The following is a 24,316-nucleotide window of genomic DNA, read 5'->3' on the forward strand; positions in this document are numbered from 1 at the left end:
ACAGGTGAATAAACACATCAATCAATCAAATGATTTGACACAAGTATTTCACAGAGTGCAGTTAAGGATAAAATAAATGTAACAGTGAAACCACTTAGTTTTGGAGATGATACTGCAATGGTTATTCTTGTGTGGTTATTTATTCACACCAACTTTCAATTTTAAGTTTGTGCATTGCTTTCAGTAGTAATAAAGCTATCTCCAACTTTAACAAACACATTTCTGATGCAGTTTGTGTGGTTAAGGTATTAATAACATGACATATTGTATAAACAAATGTATTTTTAAGTTACGGATATAATGATGAGGTATATGGCTGTTTGGGTGTAAACATTTGAGTAAGATAACAAAAATGAAAAAAAATCACCCTTACACTTTCTTTGCAATGGTCAAACTGTGTTTCAAATTAGTTCTGCAAGAGAATTGAACATTGGAGAACCTGTCAAGATGATGAGAGTGACTGAGAACTACAATAAGTTTCATTCTGGCGAAATATTTGTTTCACCTTTTGAGAGAATATTTGCAGTATATCATGAGTTTAGTCACACAGAAAGCTCACAAAAGATCTTCAGATAATGCTTTTCCTACATAAAGTACACAATAAACCAAAGATGTACCTTAGAACCAAAATCTTTGGGTATAATCAATACACGACAATTAATTAATATTCAAAGTGAAATGTAACTTTGCAAACACTTGATTTGTTTTAATTTTTGTTCATCATTTGTGCAAATTATTATTAAAAATATGGCAGTTTATAGTCAGTTGAAAAGTTTGGACATGAACATTAATGTTGTTTTCCTTTGTTGTTGTATTATTGTTCTGTTAATTGCATGACTTCACTGAATGGTTAAGCAGTTAAGTAACTAGACTAAAGTAGATTATACTTAAATTCTGCTAGCTGATACTCATATAAATAAGGCTTGTGGTTTGATAATATGATGAACATCTTTCACCATTATCTCAGAAAACTGACTAGTACATGATCCACCATAATGACCTAACTAACTTAAAATGACTTTTAACAGAGTGAAGTATGATTGTCTTTGTGACCGATAGCCAAGACAACATTTGTATTTGGAAAGTGCATCAGAAGATTATGCGACATACTATGTGTGACTACAGCACAGTTCATTACTATTTAGAATATTCTAATGTGATTTTCATAATGGTGGAAAAATATGTCTCCTTTTAATACCTAGCAATGGTTAGTACGGGGGGTAAGGCTAATGCCAAAACTTGTAATGATCACCGTACAATAAGCTTAATGAGTCACACCTTAAAGATATTTCTAAAAGTTATACACCAACGAATATATAAAAAAGTAGAAGAAGGTATAAGTGAAACACAATTCGGTTTTAGAAGTTCCCTCGGTACAAGAGAAGCATTGTTTGCTTTTAACATATTAGCGCAACGATGTATGGAGGTTAACCAGCCACTATATGTGTGCTTTCTGGATTATAATAAAGCATTTGACAAAGTTCGTCATGATCATCTCATAGAATTGTTAGAAAAGAAAACACTTGATAAGAAAGACATCCGCATTATATACAACCTCTACTACAATCAAACCGCAACCGTGAAGGTAGAAAATGAATTATCGAATGATATAGAAATAAAGAGGGGTGTGAGACAAGGTTGCGTTCTCTCACCCTTATTGTTTAATATGTATTCAGAAGACATAATCCAGGCAGCTCTATCAGATGAAATAGCTGGCATTAAAGTGAATGGGCTAAACATTAACAATGTTAGGTTTGCTGATGACACTGTACTACTAGCTGGAAACCTCAAAGATCTACAATTACTTCTTGACAAAGTCGCAGAAAAAAGTGAAGAATTTGGCTTGACTCTTAACGTAAGCAAGACTAAGTTCATGGTGATATCTAAAACACACCAACAAGAAAATCTTACAAGCAATAGGGAAAGAGTCGATCAAGTACGTAAATTTAAATATCTCGGAACAATTGTAAATGAGGAGATTGAAAGCTCAGAAGAAATTAAATCGAGAATAGGACAGGCCAGAAGTATCTTTAATAAGATGAAAAATGCATTCTGTTCGAGAGACATTTGTTTAAACACAAAAATGAGGTTGCTAAGATGCTATGTATTCTCAAAATTATTATACGGAATGGAAGCGTGGACATTGAAAAAGAAGGACATGAACAGTTTAGAAGCTTTTGAACTGTGGGCATATAGAAGAATACTTAGAATTAGTTGGGTGTCGAGGATTACTAATCAAGATGTCCTAAGAAGAATGGGAAAGGAAAACAAATTAATTAAAACTATTAAAGTAAGGAAGCTACAATATTTAGGCCATGTTATTAGGGGAGTAAATTACAAAATATTGCGAATAATACTAGAAGGGAAAATTTGTGGGAAGAGAACGAGGGGTAGAAGACGGACATCCTGGATTGACAATCTAAAAAATTGGTACAACTGTTCAACGTCAGAACTCCTTAGATCGGCCAAATCAAGATCAGAAATTGCCATGATGACAGCCAACCTTCTTAGAGGAGACGGCACATGAAGAAGAAGAATGGTTTAAAAAAATATAAATGTTATTTGAGGTTACAGATTTGGAGGAATGATATTAAATTTATATTTTGTGTCTGAAATGTAAAAGAAGTTTTCACTTACTAAAAAAAAAAAAAAAAAAAAAAAAAAAAAAAAAAAAAAAAAAAAAAAAAAGGGGCACCTGAAATACAGGTGACTGGGTTAATTTAAAAGGCAGTTGAACTTATGTCTTGGAATTCTGCAATAGTTCCTGCATCAAAGAAATCAGAAACACTGCGTATAAGAAGAATGGATGAAATATATAAATATTGGACCATAGGGGTGCAAAGAGTAAGAAAATATTTGTAATATAGGTGCCTTTTTATGTTTACACGTTAACTGTGCATACAGTCAGTTATTATTTTGAAAATGGGTGTGAATCGTACTCCATAATGTTTTTTATTTCTCACCCATTATTCTTTTGTGATGAATGAGTCAATTAAAGCTTCTAATAACTACAAATTCAAAATCTTTTAATATGTGTGTCAGCAGTATCTCAGTAGTTCTTATTTCGCAGACAAGTAGGTGGATATGTCTTACCTGTTTCAAAATATTTTATTAGTTATATTTTGCTTCAACTTAATCCAAGTTACTACATGACATTTTTATGAGACAGTTTATAATCCACTTTAACAATGTAATTATGAAAAAAAGCTTTCCTATTTGCAATTAGTCTAGAGGCTGGGGTATTTAAAAGGCAATGACATTAATAATTTTTCTTGTAGGTGTGTAAATTTGTACATTCATGTTTTTATGATACAAATAAGTTACCTTTTCAGTGGTAATGGCAGCTGGTTGCTGGCAGTGAAGGTAAAATAATTCTCCTTCTAATAAAATAACTTAACGTAACACTGAGAACTTCACAGACGTTGCATTGCACTAAATTATCGATAGCGTGTAACAGACAATGGAGCATGTAGAGTACCAGGGTATTGCCTCGCAAGTTACTACAGGATGTATAGATTGAGTTACATATCAACTACAAAAATTAATGTGTGCATCTGCATCTGAGAACGATATTGTATTCCTCACAGTACAGCCCTGACGATAATTATTATGTCATCTGAAAATTTTAGGCTTCCATTTCTTATATATGTTATGAACCAAATGTAGGATGAAGCAAAGGTTCTTATTTGTACTGTTGTGAAAGTATATGTACAGTCCAAGCAACCTCTTGCACAGTGCACATAGCCTGCTCTACAGCAGCATACATCATATTATCTACAGGAAATGCTCCTGATGACTGTTTTTATATACAAAACTTGAAAAAAAAAAGGCCTGATGGACTCATAACCTGAAGGAAAAAAAGAGCTACTGAAGCACCCCATGGCAGATTTGGACAGCAGAAAGAAAATGAAGGATGAACCAGTTTTCATTCTTTATGGTCTGTATAAAAGCGTGTTATTATCAGACAGAATGTTAGATAGTGTTGTGACGTTGGGAAGTCAAAGATTGTGAAGTATACTTGGTGTGTGCATACGCATGCATTGTTATGCATGTGAGTCAGTGATGATAACTTCGAGGAAACAGGATATTATGTACTGTAATATAATTCTAAATTGTTTAATGTTATTTAATTTAAAAAATCTGTACCCATAATGTCATAAAAAAACATAAAATTGACTTGTCTTGTATGTTTTGACCTTCCACAAAAAATAATGAAAGAGGACCAATAAAGTACAATACGATAATTTCAGTGCATGAAATGTGAGATACATAGGATTCTGTGCAATCTTTGGTAGAGTATTTATATAAATGCAAAGGGCAATTTCCTCAGTAATAACACTGTTGACAACATTTTCATTTCTTACCACATTTGCTCAAAATTTAACTGTAGACCCCATTAGTATTACAGTATAGAACATGCATTTTATTTGGCAGTACCATTTCCCCCTCCCCCCATATCACTATTTTTTTTGGATGAAGGCATGATGGCTAATGGAACTTACTTTTTCATATTTACTGACATTTCATCTACAGTTTATTTGCTGGAATTTTCCAAATGTGTAGCTTTCAAAACCAAGATTCTTCAAACTTAGTGCTGTGAATAGGGTAAATTGTGCAACTGTGCATTTACTAAAAAAAAAATATTTGTGTTACTTGATGTGGATCTACAGGTTTGCAAATAATCATGACTTACATGACATACTTGTTCCGTATCTTTAATTTCCTTTATGGCCTGAACCTATCAGAATTAAATGCTCACATCTTGCCCACTACACTCAAATCAGTAGTGGAACTGATTATAGCTTCCTTGCCGAAGATGATTATCAGTCTTTCCTATCACCCAACTCCTCCTCCCTTCTCCATCCCCGACCCCTCGCAATAAACATGCACTCCAACACAGAGTAAGGTAACACCATGTGTAACACACCAAACTCAGTTCTCATATCCTTGGTTGGCCTTTCTGATCTTTACTTTGAAATTTATGAAAACTTTACTCACTTTGTCCTTCTACTTTAACATCTCTCAGTATATATTATTCTGTTTACCTACTGGACTTTCATATGAGCTGAATGAAATAAGAATTTGAAGTGAAACCTTTTCTTTCTTCAATTTTTTCCATTCCTTCTAAGATTAACTACTCAAGTTTTTGTTTCAATTGGATTTTATCTCATCATAATAATGCAGTGAATACTTCGAAGAGATGAGTGGGTTTGATTTTTTTCATAAGTATTTTTGTGTATAAGAATAAAGAAGAAAGTAATGGAAGGCTTTAGACAGGGTGAGGTGGATCACTAACAATTTATACATTTTTGTTGTTCTTTAAAATGGTTTAAAGCATCTGCCAAAAATAGTTTCCTTACAGTTGCTTTATATATATGTATCTCAGTTGAGGATCCAGACCCATCGATGACGGACATTACATCTGAGTGCCATATAGGGTACTCGGTACTGTGAACAATTTATCTATGAAAGAACAACTTCAAAGGTTTCCGCTGCGCCCTGTGACAACAGCAAAGAGCTGCTAGAAGACATAATAGATGCTTAAGTTCTGAAATCCAGGAATACAGTGTACTAAACATACTGTTGCTTTCATTACTGTCATACAGTGATGCATTAGGCAGTGAATTCAGCAAAAGCTATTCAGCATAGGGCAGTAACCTGGGACTGATGACATGACTGAATTACCTTTTTATCCTAGTGTCTAGAACACTACAGAGAAATAGAGCAGGGAGGTAATTAAGATGCAAGCTGTATTACAAAAAGAAAATTAAAATCAATATTACCCTTATTAAAGTAACCTAAGACAAAATGGCAAGACTGGACAGCTGGTTGGTGGTCATAAACCACATAAAATGCTGTGTAGTTACAAAAGAGCTAGTATACGATATGGCTACTTTGCATGTGGCCCTGCCTCTGGTTATGACAGAAATAGGATGTGCTGGAAGGGTACATCATGCAGGTGTTGCACCTGGGGCATCCACAGCTTTGTGATCATATGGCAAGGGCTTCAGAACTGGTGTAATATAAGGTTGGACTAAGATATTTGGTGGATTGGGTGGAAAGTGGAATAACCAATACCCGTCTACCTGAATCAGTGGTCACAAACCAGCAAGGGGCAGAATAGACCATCGAATGGTAGATAACACTGCCGAGTACAACATGCTCGATTTCAGTGACTGCTTTACAGCTCTTGCCGTCTTGATCCTTCTGTCCATTATGTTTCCCTTCAATACTTAGGTGGGAATTGTCCTTGCAATACATTTGTCAGTCTTGTAATCCTCCTAATCTCTGATAGCCTTATTCTACATGTACCTAAAATCGCACCCATGATCATTACTTCACTCATCCTGCACTCACACTCTCCTATCTGCAGTTTGCTTCCTTCTGTCATTTATCTCTCCTTACAATCCACTCCCACAGTCACTCTGCTTACCAGCAGCCAGAATGAGATCACAAGTGTCACATTGCTATCCTGTGTACCTGCTGATTCCTGCCCAGCCATCATTCACCCTTATCCATTCCCCACCTTCTTCCTTCCCTTGTACACTGCTTGCAACTCATCACCACATCCCAGTCGAGCTGTGGTGTCTGGACAGAGAGAGAGAGTGTGTGTGTTTGTTTGTTTGCTTGTGTGTGTGTGTGTGTGTGTGTGTGTGTGTGTGTTTGTACACATACACTAAAGAAGAACTCATTCAAAAGCAAGAAACATTCTGAGTCTTAATTATATATCTGTCAATGACTGAATGAATGCGTCAGTTATGTATTGAGTTGTTACTTTTACCCCTCCATTATTTGTATTCCATGAAGAACTGTCTTCAAATGATATGTCTGAAACGGGTGGTTTACAATCAGTGTGTAGTTTCAGCTCTGTTTTATGGCAGTGAGACATAAATTACAACAGAAGAACCATTCAGGAACTGGGGATTGCTCAGTGGGCAACGGACAGGTGGATGTTGAAATTCGGCAGGAGAGACGGAAAAATAAACAAATGGAGTGGGAAACAAACTCAGATGAAATAAATAATTATGACTAATGAAAAAGATATGGATATGAGTTGGACATGTAATCAGGCAAATAGATGATAGATTGATCAGAGAACTTATTTATTGATTCCAAGTGATGGAAGAGTGGCAGGTGACATCAGAAAAAACATCCGATAAGTGCAAGTAGGACTTGCACACTGTGGGTTCCTAGCAAACTTAATTCTGTGTATTGAGTGTTCATCCATCCTTTCACGCTATTGACATCGATACTGGCAAGGTATATGTTGAAAGAATTCCAAGACTTTTGATATGAATTTCAAGATAATTTTCAGACTTTTTTTCCCTGAAGTTGTACTGTGAAACCTTGATTCTTGCCACATTTCATGATTCTAATTCAATAGGAAGTACTCTATAGCTTTTTGATGAGGGAGTTTGTGAGTATCAAGATATGTGACATAAATGGCTGTATCTTTTGACTGCATCCAGTTATAATTTTGTACGCTGCTAAGGGACTGTAGACTTTAGTTGGGCCTAGGTGGCATAAATTTGAACTTGATATGTCTACCTGTTCATGAGAAAAAGGAAGTCTTAAGACACTGACAGACATATGGATAAAAAATTGTTACGAATTAACAGTGTGTGGGTTTTTTCCTTTCTTGTACTGTAAATCCTTGCTTCTTGCCAAGGTTCATGGTTAAAGGTCAACACAAGGCACACTATAGGTTTTCATGAGTGAATTTGTGAGTGTCAAAATATGTGACATAAATGGCTATATCTTTTGATTGCATTGGCATAGAAGCTTAAATTTCAACTTGATACATGTACCTTTTCCTGAGGAAGAAGGATCTAAAAAGTCAGACAGACAGACAGACAACAAAGTGATCCTATACAGGTTCCATTTTTACTGACTGAGGTACAGAACCCAAAAAATGGATCTGTAACAAAGACACTGGTAAAGAAATGAGTTGTTTTCAGAGCTGACTAGATCTGGCCTTTGTCCTACAAAAATTTGCTAATTATAGCTGATAATGTGACTTGGATGAAGACTTGATGATAAGGATTCCTATGATTCACAGTGTAAAGAATAAGGTGGATGGAAGAGTGGGGTTGTGTGGCAGAAAATTAAAAGACTGAGCAAGCAGAATATAGTTTGACAAAACGAATTTAGAATTTTGTCATATAATGTGAAAGACAGTGAACATGAATTTTACTTACAGAGAAGAGAAACTGAGTCTATAAGGACCTGGGGGTCTTGGTGTCCGGTGGTCCCAACTGTTAAATTGTTTTACAGCACTGAGATGAAGTTGGTAATGACAAGATAAACATTCCAAATGAATTCAATACAGACTTGATTTTAAGGAATTTCAATTTTTAAGTTCTTTGATTGTGATAAATTATGAGTTCTGTATGTTAATTATTTGTCTGACATCCCTTCATAGTGAATTCATATTTTTGTTGTGAGCTCTGTCTGAGATGGAGTAAGTACAAAATAATCTCCTACAGGACACAAAAATAATTTCATGTTGACTTTGCGTCCTCATCCCATTTCTGAAATGGAATATGTACTCTTGGAGGAAAGGCATCAAGCTAACACAAAGCAAGAAATTGGAAATCTCTGCCAATTAGAAGAAGTTAAAAATATATCTCATTAGCAATCTTTTCACAAATTATCTGAGTGTATAGTTTTAGGGATTAAAAAGGTCTGTTAGCTACATGGCAAATAGTGTTTGTTATGAAGCTATATGACAAGTAATAATGCACTATAAGTAGGACTCAGTAGTTATAAATGTAAAGCACAGTTTGTCTGAAAAATATCATTGCAGTCAAATGAATATGAAGCTACTGATAGCAATTGAACAATAGTTATACAGTAAAACTAAGGAAACAGCAGTTTTTTCTTTTTCTTTTTTTTTTTTTAAGTAGTGGCTGTCTTACCAATTTAATTGGTTAAATTTAGTGGTATAAGTATGAATAGCAGCAAGCATTATAGTGATAGCTGATTATTAATACATTATGCTGAGTAAACTTCTGTGCTGCCATTGTCTCATGCTAATATATACCTTGACTCATTCCATATCCCTGAAGGTTCTCCTTTTTAATGGGATGTACGGAACATAATGAATTAATGAACGAATGAACAAACATGTTAGTGAATGAGTAAATGGAGTCTTGTACCTTTCGTTTCAAGTTAGCAGAGTAACTGAGTGTTACTTCTTATATGAATTTCTTTTCTTGTATTCTTGTCTATGTATTGATAAGATGATTATGTTGTATAAGATGTGCTTGCTTTGTATCCAGAATATAATAAATAAGTCAATCTAGCTCTTGTGAAATGAAACCTGCATCTGCATAGCAAAGGCTTCACTAGCAGTAAAGTTATGAAATTATAATTAAGCTTTCAGTCAACAGAGGTTTAGATTTTCTTCGTTACCTGTCGTACCTGAGGCAAGATTTACTTCCTTCTTAGTTGTGGTTCAGATACTCTGAGTAGTTCGTAGCCATTTCTTTTTCTCTGCATCCTGAATTATGTCCCGTAATATGTTAAGTAATTTGATACATAGCAAGTGTCTAATAGATGTCAGAGGCAAAAGCAAAATTTTTCAGATGCTGCACAAGTATTTGAAATTAAATCTTTCATTCATGAAGAGACAAATGATATTTATAATAACTCTCTGATCTTTTGTTTAAGAGTCAGGAAGCAGAAATGTGTACTCTACACTACACCTTTGCTCAAACGCTGTAGCTGTCATGAATAAATAGTATGTATCAGTGATTGATCTCTGTATCACAGACAGCTAAACAAACAAGCACAAATAGCCAGATTATCATATAGAACTCCATCTGTCATAAGCTACCAAACCTCATTTTCATTACATAATAACATTTGTAATGTACATAGCAACAAAAATTTGAGACATGCATTCTGCATACATCTTTCTCAGCTGCAGTATCTGGTTTGAATCTTCTGATGATATCACAGGATGCTCTTCAACGCGTGCCGAGCTATTGTAGGGTGATATCCCTTTTCAGGGGAGCTTACCTCTTTGAGACCATCTTCCAATTTAATTTCTTCTTCAGTTTTTTCCTCGAAATCTTGTTTTTTCTGCCGTATATCAAGAGCTGGAGCACTATCATGAGTCTCCTTAGAAATAGAAGCAGCCCCTTTTTCTGCTTTTGGTTCTGCACTATCAGTTATCTCGTGCGTCATATGATACGATGTTATTCCAAAGGACGGACTATGAGAGAGCTTCAGTGTTCTAGTCTCTGTCACTTCATGGATAATGACTCCTTGTCTTTCCTGCAACACAGAGAATGACGCAATCCTTAATTTTTTTGATGTAGGAAATAATTCAAAGCTATCTTTTCTAAACAACTTTCCAATTGTTAGTACCAAATAAATCATTTTCCAACAGTTTTGTTGTCTTATTATATTAGAGAAACTACAGTATACATAAAAATTTAATATGAGTCAGTCCCACAGCATAAACTTATATCACTGGAAGATTTTATTTAATTACATTTTTGCATTAAAATTCAGAATACAACTGGATTTGTGTAGTATTATTGTCTCATATATTTCGTGCGCTTATAAAATTCATATGTACAACTGCAGAGAACAAATATTTAGAGAAGCTAAATACTGAATATTTCTGAGATTGAAACTGGGTCAGATTTATCAAACTATTGAAAATCAACAAACTACGTTCAGTAGATGATTACATTGTGGAATATGGAGATATACTTCCACTTGGGAATTGTGATGCAATTGCTCTTGTTAACTTAAAACTATATAATGACAATAAATTCATGTAATAATGCATAATATTCATAAAATTCAGTTGAGAAAAAATCATATATTTCACTAAAGGAAAAATCTGCCGCTTCCAGAAACATTTTTGTGAAACTAGAGGCGTGTGTGTGTGTGTGTGTGTGTGTGTGTGTGTGTGTGTGTGTGTGTGTGGGGCGGGGGGGGGGATTATCGGCGTTAATTACTTAATAAAAATATTAAATTATAGGTTGTTAAAGAAATGACAGCTTTGTTACAACAGTGATTCTCATAAAATTATATAAATTACAAATGATTTGGGTGAGAATTGTTATATTGGTATCACAAATCTTCAAAATATTTGAGTAAAAATAATATTGTGTTCATTGATGATGTTGGACAAACTAAAAAATATCTTATAAGAATAAATTAATGCAATGTAAATTAAATGTCAGAATTACAAACAAAATTATTTCTTATGTTATCTTGTGGTTCATGGTGTGGGTTCCTGTTGTCATGTCCTAGTTCATGAACCATGGGCAACGTATGAGTGGCCAAGTAAGTGGTCCTGACAGTCAGGATACCAGTTACTTTGGAATAAGGCTGGGCGTCTCGGACATATTCTGAGTCGTGGTCACCTTTGTGCTCAGACGGCAAAGACTACCAAATCCACCGGTTAGTCCCTCAACCGTTAGGGGTAAAACCCAATGGGACCTGGGGCAAGTAAGGCTAGCAACCTGCTTCCCTGATACTTTAAATATGATGCTGGCAACAATCAGAGCAAAATGCCTCGGACCTTTGGAGCTGACGGAGCCCCACCTCCAATTGACAAACCAGGGACACCTAAGATACGACTTGGCAAACGAATGGTAACGAGATGGGGAGCTATTAATATCAATGGGGACTACTCTGGGAAGAAGGTAGAGTTGACAGAGGCTGCAAGTAAGATGGGGTTGGACGTTTTAGCTGTTAGTGACATTCGGGTAAGGGGTGAGAAAGAAGAGGAAGTGGGAGAATACAAGGTTTACCTGTCAGGAGTCAAAGCAGGAATAGCACAATGGGGTGTAGGGCTTTACATCAGGAAAGAAATGCAATCCAGCGTAGTTGCAGTAAGATACGCAAACGAACGACTGATGTGGATAGATTTGACAGTGTCTAACAAGAAAATTAGGATTGTGTCAGTATATTCGCATTGTGAAGGGACAATTCAAGATAAGATGGGTAGTTTTTATGATGCACTCAGTGATATAGTTGTTAGAGTAAAGGACAAGGACAGTGTTCTGCTCATGGGTGATTTTAATGCCAGGTTATGGGTAAATTTGGAGAGGATATGGAGGCCAACAGGAACGGGAAACAACTCTTGGATTTCTGTGCCAGTATGGGCTTAGTAATCACAAACTCATTTTTTAAACATAAGAACATTCACTGGTATACTTGGGAAGGCAGGGGAACCAGATCTGTCATTGACTATATAATAACAGATCAGGAACTCAGGAAGGCTGTGAGGGACACACGTGTATTCAGGGGATTCTTTGATGACACTGATCACTATTTAATCTGCAGTGAAATTGGTATTGTGAGGCCGAAAGTGCAGCAGGTCAGGTCCATATGTGGGAGGATAAGAGTGGAGAAACTTCAGGATAAGGAAATCAGGGACAAGTACATAACAGTGATCTCAGAAAGGTACCAGATAGTTGAATGTAGGCAATTACAGTCACTGGAAAAGGAATGGACAAGGTACAGGGACACAGTACTAGAAGTGGCTAAAGAATGTCTTGGAACAATAGTGTGTAAAGGTAGGATGAAGCAAACAGTTTGGTGGAATGACACAGTCAAGGCAGCCTGTAAAAGGAAAAAGAGGGCGTATCAAAAATGGCTACATACTAAAACTCAGGTAGACAGAGAAAGGTATGTTGAAGAAAGAAACAAAGCCAAACAGATAATTGCAGCATCCAAGAAGAAATCTTGGGAAGACTTTGGAAACAGGTTGGAGACTTTGGGTCAAGCTGCTGGAAAACCATTCTGGAGTGTAATTAGCAGTCTTCGAAAAGGAGGTAAGAAGGAAATGACAAGTATTATGGACAGGTCAGGAAAGCTGCTGGTGAATCCTGTTGATGCCTTGGGCAGATGGAGGGAATATTTTGAAGAGTTGCTCAATGTAGGTGAAAATACGATGAGTAATGTTTCAGATTTTGATGTACAATGGGATAGGAATGATGATGGAAATAGGATCACATTTGAGGAAGTGGAGAAAATGGTCAATATATTGCAGTGCAATAAAGCGGCCGGGGTGGATGAAATTAAGTCGGAACTCATCAAATACAGTGGAATGTCAGGTCTTAAATGGCTACACAGCATAATTGAAATGGCGTGGGAGTCGAGACAGGTTCCATCAGACTGGACGAAAGCAGTAATCACACCAATCTTTAAACATGGAAACAGAAAAGATTGTAACAACTACAGAGGTATCTCTTTAATCAGCGTTGTGGGTAAAATCTTCTCAGGTATTGTTAAAAGGAAAGTGTGAGTATTAGTTGAGGACAAATTGGATGAAAATCAGTGTGGGTTTAGACCTCTTAGAGGTTGTCAGGACCAGATCTTTTGTTTACGGCAAATAATGGAGAAGTGTTACGAGTGGAACAGGGAATTGTATCTATGCTTTATAGATCTAGAAAAGGCATATGACCGGGTTCCTAGAAGGAAGTTATTGTCTGTTCTACGAGATTATGGAATAGGAGGCAAACTTTTGCAAGCAATTAAAGGTCTTTACATAGATAGTCAGGCAGCAGTTAGAGTTGACGGAAATTGAGTTCATGGTTCAGAGTAGTTTCAGGCGTAAGACAAGGCTGCAACCTGTCTCCACTGTTGTTCATATTATTTATGGATCATATGTTGAAAGCAATAAACTGGCTGGGTGAGATTAAGATATGTGAACACAAAATAAGCAGTCTCGCATATGCAGATGACTTAGTTGTGATGGCAGATTCGATTGAAAGTTTGCAAAGTAATATTTCAGAGCTAGTTCAGAAATGTAAGGACTATGGTATGACGATTAACATCTCCAAAACGAAAGTAATGGCAGTGGGAAAGAGATATAAACGGATTGAGTGCCAAATAGGAGGAACAAAGAACAGGATGGCAACATAGTGAAAGAACTGGAAGCGAGGTGTAGCAAAGCTAATGCAGTGAGCGCTCAGCTACAATCTACTCTCTTCTGCAAGAAGGAAGTCAGTACCAAGACTAAGTTATCTGTGCACCGTTCAATCTTTCGACCAACTTTGTTGTATGGGAGTGAAGGCTGGGTGGATTCAGGTTACCTTATCAATGAGATTGAGGTTATGGATATGAAAGTAGCTAGGATGATTGCAGGTACTAGTAGATGGGAACAATGGCAGGAGGGTGTCCACAATGAGGAAATCAAAGAAAAACTGGGAATGGACTCTATAGATGTAGCAGTCAGGGCGAACAGGCTTAGATGGTGGGTTCATATTACACGCATGGAAGAAGCAAGGTTACCCAAGAGACTCATGGGTTCAGCAATAGAGGGTAGGAGGAGTCAGGGTAGACCAAGGAGAAGATACCTGGATTCGGTTAAGAATGATTTTGAAGTAATAGGCTTAACATCAGAAGAGGCATCAATGTTAGCACTGAATAGGGGATCATGGAGGAATTTTATAAGCGGAACTATGCTCAAGACTGAACGCTGAAAGGCATAATCAGTCTTAAATGATGATGATGATGATGATGATATCTTGTGAAACTAATATGTGATGAAATGGTGAAATGCAAGTAAAATTTCAAAAATGAAAATGTGAATGTAGCTCAATTGGAATGGTTTGTACCCTAGATGATTTAGAAACAAACTTGTCAGGCTACATGTATCAATCAGTGGTTTGTGTCAGCAGGCAGTGACTTTTGAGCAGTGTAAATAATAACGAATAAAATCATAATCGTAGTGTATTGAAATTATTGGCATTTATTTATTTGTAAAGAATACTAAGATGCAACCAAAATATTTGCAGCAAACTAAAGCCTGAGGAAGAGAATATATTACAGTATGTACTTTATGACATAAATGCTTTATCACTTTGCTTTATCTCCTCACATAAATTAATGTCAGGTGCATAAACGCTGCACAGTGATACAAGCCAGAAGTGATGTGAAAAATTTAAATAAAATGTAACTGTGGTCCACATCTGATGTTTATGGTAAGAGGCAAAGCCTTAAAAATCAGCTAGTCAAGTTTTAGTGTGCCATTTAATGAGCCTTACTTCACTAAAACTGCCTGGGGCCTTGACACTCGCTTGGCAGTCTAGTTGCCAACATAACAGTACTTGCTCAAAGTGTTGTAAAGAGACCATATTTGTGTTCATGTGGTTGTTTCTTTATGGGTTAGTTATCATCGTTACAGTCAGTTTTCTGGTTTAACATAGCTTATAGCTTTGTTACTTCATATTTTACTAAAATCTTTTTAGTTGTTTTTCTACTATTATTAGTGCCTATTAATTTGCCAAAGGTGTATTAGCCTAGCCAGTTTATGGGTGTATTTTGCATTCGTGATCTTTTTCTGCTCACTGAATTTGCACGGCTTAGTAGCTTGCTTTTTCCTATAGTCATTACCCTTCTTCCTGTTGCTTCTAGGTGATATAAAGAAGCAATGGCTATTTCCTCCCAGTTTTTTGTGGCCATTAATTATGTTTGATGCCTTGGTCATGATTAGCAAGAGTTTTTATTGGTAAGCTCAGTCATGGTGGATTATTTTATGAACTGAAGTTTATACCCCTCACCACCCCCTGAAACACAAAGTGGTCCTGTGCTCCATAGTCCAGTTCATCTTTTCCCAGATTGTGTGATGATGGCTAGAAGAGGCAGAACACGTCACATGTGAAGATTAATAAACCTATCTTGTGCAACCAAGACTGTTTTTTCTGTATCTAAAGATCTATTATGGCTGCTTATACCATTGCCACCACGGTAGTTATGGAGTGGATGATTTTAATTGCAACTTGCCTAGTCAGGCAACGAAATGAGTGGCTTGAGATTTTTACAAACTGGAGTTTAAGATAATGAAAACAACCCTGAATATTATGTTTACTAAGACCTGTCTTGCTGATGAAGTTATTCTGTCCTATGTACATAGGTGGTTCAAAGTCAATCATTTTGACATACATCTGTGGTGATGTACAGATGTGCTAAAGTCATTACTTCAAATGAAATTAATAGGTGGCACATTATTAAGGATAGACTAAATACTCTTGCATACAGCACCTATTTTAAAGCTGTTAAGAGTTTTTAATTTCGTACTTTTGACAATCTGATGGTTCAAATGGCTCTGAGCACTATGGGACTCAACTTCTGAGGTCATTAGTCCCCTAGAACTTAGAACTAGTTAAACCTAACTAACCTAAGGACATCACAAACATCCATGCCCGAGGCAGGATTCGAACCTGCGACCGTAGCGGTCTTGCGGTTCCAGACTGCAGCGCCTTTAACCGCACGGCCACTTCGGCCGGCTGACAATCTGATCATTACGTTAAATTAAGTATAGGGGAAACAGCCCAGCAGCATAGTGAATATCATAGTAACAAGCTTAGGAAACTTGAAAGATATATAGTAAATCTTCCACCACCCCTTTTGATGAGCCTCAGCATAGCTTCCCATTTGTTGAAACTGTTATTAATCTCACAAACATTGTATTCAACCAATCACAGTTGACGCTGTTAAAGGCCTAAAGTATCAATTAACACTACAGTTAGGTAATAAGGTGACTACCTCTCTCATCACTGATGTAGAAATGGCCTTAGATAAAGCCTCAATTGGAAATGATGCAGCTATCTGCTTAACAGTTTAAGCGAGTGAGATTATCCAGAGGGCCGTAAACAAAACATCTCCACCACAAGAACACCGAATCCTGAAGGACATCAAACAAAAAATGGTAGAGGGTGATGCCGTATAGCAGCCTTTGACGAAGTTTAAAAAATTAACTTGACTGTTGCTTGTTCATAATTCAGGACACAGCTGATTTGCAGTTTGATACTCCTGAACCCTCATGCCCCTGTGCTCCACAGACAAATAAAAACTCACAAAATTGACCGTCCAGCTAGATTAATCATCAACAGTATAGACAGCCCTGTGTACAAGGCTGCTGAATTTGTTGTTCAGATTTTAAAAGACAATGTCACATACGTAACAGGAGACATAATAGGAAACAGTTAGTAGTATGCCTGAAAATTGTTACCTACTCTCACTAGATATCAAAAACCAGTACACAAATGTACCTGTGGCTGAAACCATTGGAATTATACATAAAATCCTTAATTGCAAAAGGATCCTTCTCAATAGAGGAAGTCAATGAGATCACTGAGCTTCAGGAAATAGGAATTTCTCAAAATTACTTTTCTTTTACAAGCAAGAAGATGTTCTTGTGACTGCCTCTCAGGTTTCTTGGCTGATGCATTTTCAACAGTGCACTCCTCCTCCAATCATCCTAGAAGTTATAAACTCAGCTATTTCAGAGCTACTATAGCATGAATGTGTGAACTCTCTCTCTCTGACAGCAATATCAATAATGAATTAGAGAACCTGGGCTTTGTAGCACATGAAAAGGATTGCAGCCCTTCACTGGTGAACCATTTATGTAATGAATGAGAAAATGCTGCAGTCTCTGCTATTAATCCTTCGCTTATATCGGCAGTGTGTGAAACCAAATGTGTGGGTATCCCATTTCTTGGGCCTTTTCATACAAGTTTGCTAAGCTATTTTGGCATACTAATGTTCATGTTGTATTTTCAAAGGGTTCTCTCTTGCAATACATGCTCCACCGTAATGACCAACTTACCAGGAATTCATTCTCTAAGTCACGTGTCTAGGTGTACAGAATGTTTCGTCTAGTATATTGGCCAAACAGAGAGATATTTCACTGTTAGGTTTAAGAAGTATCTACTGACAAAACATAGGTCAGGTGAAAACCTTATCACCTTTGCCCAGCATCTCAACTCTTCTGAATCGGCCCCAGATTTAGAAAACCTTAAAATACTTCAGGTGGCCAACAAAGGCAAGAAACTGAATTTATTGGAAGAGTTTGTAATTTCTAAGCATATTTTCAGATCTCCGAGTCTAATAAATGAACAAGTCTGTTCAAACATCAGACATGTCTGCTTGTGTCTGTATATGTGGGGATGGATATGTGTGTGTGTGCGAGTGTATACCCATCCTTTTTTCCCCCTAAGGTAAGTCTTTCCGCTCCCGGGATTGGAATGACTCCTTACCCTCTCCCTTAAAACCCACATCCTCTCGTCTTTCCCACTCCTTCCCTCTTTCCTGATGAGGCAACAGTTTGTTGCGAAAGCTTGAATTTTGTGTGTATGTTTGTGTTTGTTTGTGTGTCTATCGACCTGCCAGCGCTTTCGTTCGGTAAGTCACATCATCTTTGTTTTAGGATATATTTTTCCCACGTGGAATGTTTCCCTCTATTATATTAACATCAGACATTTTTTGACATAATCAGGCATATCTTTAAAGGATACTTTCCATTTGTATTTCTTATTGAATATTTTATTTAAGCCTTAGAAATCAGCTAGTTAGGTTTTAGTAAGCCACCTAGTGAGCGTTTCCTCACTAAAGCTCCATGGGGCCTTGACACTTGCTTGGCAGTCTTGTTGCTGGCATGACAGCACGTGCTCAAAGTGTTGTAAACAGACCATATTTGTGTTCATGAGGTGATTTATTCATGGATAAGTTATCATCTTTACAGTCAGTTTTCCAGTTTAACATTGCTTATAGCTCCGTTGCTTCATATTTTACTTTAGTCGGATTTGAGTAGGCAGAATTATATTGATGATGTAATGGAGCATCAACTGTTGTTATCTGGCTATTACCTCCCAGTTCTGTGGGACTGTTAATTGCATTCAAACTATTTTGCTTTTGATGATACCTTATCCACTACAGTGCCTTAAGTGTTGCATATAGCTCAGCAATTAAAGTCTGTAAACTCGTTGAGAAATTTAAACTTGATGAAACTTTGAGGAAAGATTTCTGAGCAGCAGTGGACATACACTTGTATTGGGCATTTAAGTTTGTAGTTTGTAACTGAAATAATGTAACAAACTCATGAAAATTACAGTTGGAGTACATTCTTTCTTGAATGTAGCTAACTCTAAAACAATACTGAACATCTTTAAAAATCCAAGGTGCAGTTTTACCTCAACTTTGGTGTAATATATCAATATTTATCACCCTTATTTTGTGTCAGTACCTGTAAGGGCCGGCCGCTGTGGCCGAGCGGTTCTCGGCGCTTCAGTCCAGAACTGCGCTGCTGCTACGGTCGCAGGTTCGAATCCTACCTCAGGCATGGATGTATGTGATGTCCTTAGGTTAGTTAGTTTTAAGTAGTTCTAAGTCTAGGGGACTGATGACCTAAGATGTCAAGTCCCACAGTGCTCAGAGCCATTTGACCCATTTTTGAACCTGTAAGGTTTATCTGCATAGACAAACGAGATGTATTAATTGATACAGGTGCCAGTGGAATATGCCGCATCAACATCGGCATTGTTGTACTATGAGGGAGAAGAGGTAACTATCATTAAAAGGAAGAGAACATTCAAGCCTAATTATCTCTATTTCATGTTCCAGAAGATTGAAAGCAGTACCTATCATCATGTCCTGCATGGTGTTAGTGTTAGAGAAAAACTTTACCAATTAACGGGTGCTGCTGATTATGATATTATAGTCATAACTTTCTCTCTCACCCATTTAATGGTATTTTTATACAAGTTCCTTTGCACACATTCCAAATGGCACCTGGTATAATATATTAGTGTTTATTGTCTTCATTTTCTGTGCACATATCCCAAACGACACCATGCTCATGATGGATTTTAAAGAGTCATTTGTGAGAGGGGTGAGCAATGGGTGCATAGGCAGAGAGGGTATGGGAATACATTTTATATGCTTGTTGCTCTATGAGGAGTCCAGTGATGACCCACTAGCTTCAGCACATAGGCTGGGAACGGGGCTGTCATAAATGTCCCAGTGGCACATCTGTTTTAAAATCAGCTAGGAGAATAGTGGAACAGGTTTACAAGTGGTTCATCATACTTAATTAGACCACAATCCACTACCCTTGTTTTACTTGTATTGATGATTATCTTATAACCCCTCCTGAAGACACTGCCCCTCCTTTCAACTGATCTGAGAGAATTACAATGTTACCTGTGAACCTTAAAGTTTGTATTTCTTATCTTTGAACTTCAGTTTTCTTTCTGACACTTGTACATGCAGCATCTGCTATCAAGATCGCATTACTGTGGTACAGACTGACCCCCAGTCCCTCCTTAAAACTTCAGATCCCTCATGAGGGCTAACACCTCAGGCCATAGAACTTTTTATGCCACTCAAACTGCTCACTCCCACCTTTTACCTGTTTCTCAGATCCACAAATGCAGCTGTGCTCAGTGTCCTATAGGTGCTGGCTTCAAAGCACCCACTGAATGTAGCTTTGCCTTGGTTGGTCAACACCTGCAACCTACAGTACAAAGACTCCCCTCCTATATTAAAGACACTAACCATTTCCTATATCATCTAAAATCAGTCAATTGCACTCCCATGAAACAGCTTGCTTGTTACTGTTTTCACCTCCCTGTATACCAAAATTCCCCATGAACATTGTCCGTCTGCTGCTGAACAGTATTTCAACCAACACCCACCTGTCTCCAAACCTGTGACATACTTTCTGCAACTTTACACTCACCAACTACTGGTTTACCTTTGAGAGGCAAACATACAAACAGATCAGGGTTGCGACCATGGGAGCCAGGGTGGCTCCTTCTATGCATCCTTTTCATAGTGTGCTTGGAGGGGGCTTCCCTGGGGTTCATAAACCTTCAGCCCCTTGTTTTGTTTAGATATGCTGATAACATCTTTGCCATATGGACTCATGTTGAGGCTGACCTGTTGAAATTTTTTGGAATGTCTAAGTACATTCACCCAACTACATTTCACATGGTCGTTTTGCAAATCTTATGCCACTTTGCTTGATGTTGACTTCATCCTCACAGAGGGTCACTTTTTTCACATTTAACCTACTAACAGACATCATCATTTACATTTGGACAGTTGCCATACGTTTAAGGTGAAATGTTCCCTATCACACAGCCTTAGTATTTGAGGCAAACGTATTTGTTCAGATACAGATTCTTTACAGCAATACATCACCATCCTCACATCAGTCTTCACTGTACATAATTATCCCACAGTCTATTTCAAAAGCAGGTTTCCTGTGCCATTACACACAATCCTGGTACTGCTGATCCCTCCAGAAAAGCTGAGGAGTACACCTCTTGTCAATCATTATTATCCTGGTCTTGAATGTATTAATCAACTACTTCAGTAAGGCTGTGACTTCCTAAAATCATGCCCTGAAATGAGTTCTATTCTGTCTGACATTTTGCCCAACACATCTTTTTGTCCACCTCCACCTCAATCCCTCAATATCCTAGTCAGACTCCATGCTCCTTCTGCACTCATTTCCCTATCCTGTGGCTCCTATACTGATGATCATTCACACCTTAAGACCTGCTCTGTGTACCCTCCTACCACCACCTAAACAGCCCACTGGCTCAACACATACTGTCACAGGGAGAACCATGTTGTTTATAACCTGTTATATAAACACTGTTCTCCATTGTTATACCATCATGTTATCAGTTAGGATGAATAGGAATAGACAGAGTGTGTATAATGGCATCACACAATATCCTGTTGCTTTGACCACTCTGCAAGATGCCAGCTTGACCTCGGCGCCTTTTTCACACACGTGCCACCTGGATTCTCCGCTCTGACATCAGTTTGGACCATGTGTCAATCTTCCCACTGAAGAAAAATCACTGCCAGTAGCAGATACTGAACCTGGGTCTCTGGGCTGTCAGCCATGCTGACTTCTCAACTACGGAATTGGACTTCTTGAACAAGACCAGACAAATAAAAATTAGTTACAGGTATGAGAAGCAGACATCAATGGACACAGACTAAATGAAACACAAAGTGTGAAATTTCTAGTCACGAAAGTGGATATCAAGATTCTTAGGCATCCATAATCTTAAGAAACTGATGTGACACCAGCACATGGATTAGTTAGCAAAGAAGGTCATTTCTGTCCAATGGCATAATCTTCTGGGTCACTGCAGCTTAAGTAAAAAGATATGTATTTCACAGAAGTGTGCAACATTATATTAATATTATATACAAGGTGTCCCATTTATCTTGCTCACCAAAATAACTTTTTTTCTGATGCATTAAATGAAAAAATTCCTTCAACTAATGTTTTTAATATCAGTGGGTAGTTCTTGCTGAGAGTATATGTTGTGTGTATCCCCACAGATGTAGGATATACAGGGTAGAGGTTAAATTTTTTAAAGGGAACCATGTACTTTTCATGCAAGAATACACTCACCCTTTCCAAGGGTTATTCAAAAGTGTATCATACTGTATCGTTTTATGCATGAAACTAGAAGCTATGGAAATGATAAATAATACAACTTCTCTAATTTAAATATTACTTCAATGCATGTCATTAACTATATCATTTAACTTCTTCAAGGTGCATTTAAATGTATTACAAATTACCAATAAACATTGAATGCAACAGTTCTGCACTGTGCAGTAATTGTATTTTGTTATTGTTCAGCACCGTATTACAGTACTTACAACAATCCAGAAGTAACATGGCCTTTTGTAGTAACTTTTACTGACATAGTATTATTACATCAAAAGCAGAGCATTTACATCACATGCTCAAACTGGTAACGACAGCGTTCATACATAGGATCACTCTGTCAATGAAGGATGCCCTACATCATGCTACTACTTGCCTCTGTGATGGCTGTACAAACATGAATAATGCATTGCTGTTGATGGAACATTTGGTAGATTGCATCCTTGATTGCTCCCCACAGAAATAAATCTAGTGGTGTAAGGTCTGGAGATTGGGCACCACAACCAATCCTTCTATCAGGGTATGTACGGTCCAGAATTTGTCATGATCATAAGGCATTATGTGCAGGACATCCACCATGCTCATTCTGCATGACCACCCTCTTATTCAGATGTACGGTGTCCAAGAGAAGAGAAGAGGAAGAGGGTATCTTAAACATCGGACATATTGTCCGCCATTTTGGGTGTCATTTACAAAAGCCCGCATCTCGTGGTCGTGCGGTAGCGTTCTCGCTTCCCACGCCCGGGTTCCCGGGTTCGATTCCCGGCGGGGTCAGGGATTTTCTCTGCCTTGTGATGGCTGGGTGTTGTGTGCTGTCCTTAGGTTAGTTAGGTTTAAGTAGTTCTAAGTCCTAGGGGACTTATGACCACAGCAGTTGAGTCCCATAGTGCTCAGAGCCATTTGAACCATTCATTTACAAAAAGAGGTCCGATAATGCTCTCCTGTCAGAGCCATTGTGGATTGTTGATAGACCAATAATGCATTTTCTCATACTGACAATTCTTCTGTTGGAGAACATCGCCTCGTTGGTAAAAAGAACATCTGAGAAGAAATTAGGATTTGTCTGACGTTGTTGTCAAGCCCACTGACCAAACTGAACCCAGTTGCTGAAGTCATTTTCATGAAGATCTTGATGTAAATCAACATGATAAGGGTGGAATTTATGATGTTGCAGACTGAAATGTGCACTTGTTTTTGAGACGCCAACTTCATGTTGAATTTGTCGTGTGCCAATTTGAGGATTCACGACTAGAGCAGCAAGCGTAGCGACCTCAGCAGCTTCATCTGTACGTGGTCTATGACAATTTTGAGGTCTTGCAATTAAACTTCCCATTTCACATAGATGAGAAATGAGATGATGGGACATCCAGTGAGAAGGCAATGGCTTTGTCGGGGAACCGTCTGCTGTACAGTAGTTGTGCATGAACAGAATTTTGTCTGCCTATAGCAAATTACAGTACAGGTATGTTGAGCAGAGTACAAGACAGACATAATAACATAATAATTATAAGGTTTCTATTAGTACTGAACATAAAAATGCAAGTTACTAAATTATTTCCTATCAGGGTACTTTCTCCATAGATCATCAGCATTTGTACCTTATCATCATGCGCATACAGCATACACCTCAGACAACAAAAGCTGCTTCACAGTGTGTACTACCACACTAAGTTACTCTGATGCATGACTACACTGGTATGCAGTGCGGTGTACGCTAAAGCAACAACAAATGAGGTGTGTGTGGTAGGGGGAGGGGGAGGAGGAAGGAGTACCTGTGTTTATATGAGTTGGAAATCATAAACAAAACCCACACCTCTACTACAGCACTACGTAGTGTAGGTAATGTGTACAATCAAGGACGTAAACAGCTTGGTTTCTTCACAACCTGTTTACCCTTCATCATTTGCACATCGTATGTTTTATTGACAAAAATGGTACAGACTGATACATTTTTGAATAGCGGTTGGAGAGGGATGTGTATCCTTGAATGAAATGTACATGCTTACATTTAAAAAATTTAACATCTACCCCATATCTTCTCCATCTGTGGGGATACATAAAGAGTACACCCTCAGC

The 24,316-nt window shown here is 37.6% G+C and overlaps 1 protein-coding gene across 1 annotated transcript in view; it reads right to left on the reverse strand.

Moving 5' to 3' along the window:
• The window catches only part of LOC126259316 (titin homolog), a 951,541-nt gene that overhangs the window by 756,052 nt on the left and 171,173 nt on the right, over positions 1–24,316 (reverse strand). Inside the window, exon 11 of the mRNA XM_049955994.1 lies at positions 10,024–10,281. Coding sequence (XP_049811951.1) covers positions 10,024–10,281 — 258 coding nt within the window. The remainder of the gene's footprint in view (positions 1–10,023; positions 10,282–24,316) is intronic.

This window comes from Schistocerca nitens, chromosome 5, assembly GCF_023898315.1.
Source record: "Schistocerca nitens isolate TAMUIC-IGC-003100 chromosome 5, iqSchNite1.1, whole genome shotgun sequence".
Lineage (NCBI taxonomy): Eukaryota > Metazoa > Arthropoda > Insecta > Orthoptera > Acrididae > Schistocerca > Schistocerca nitens.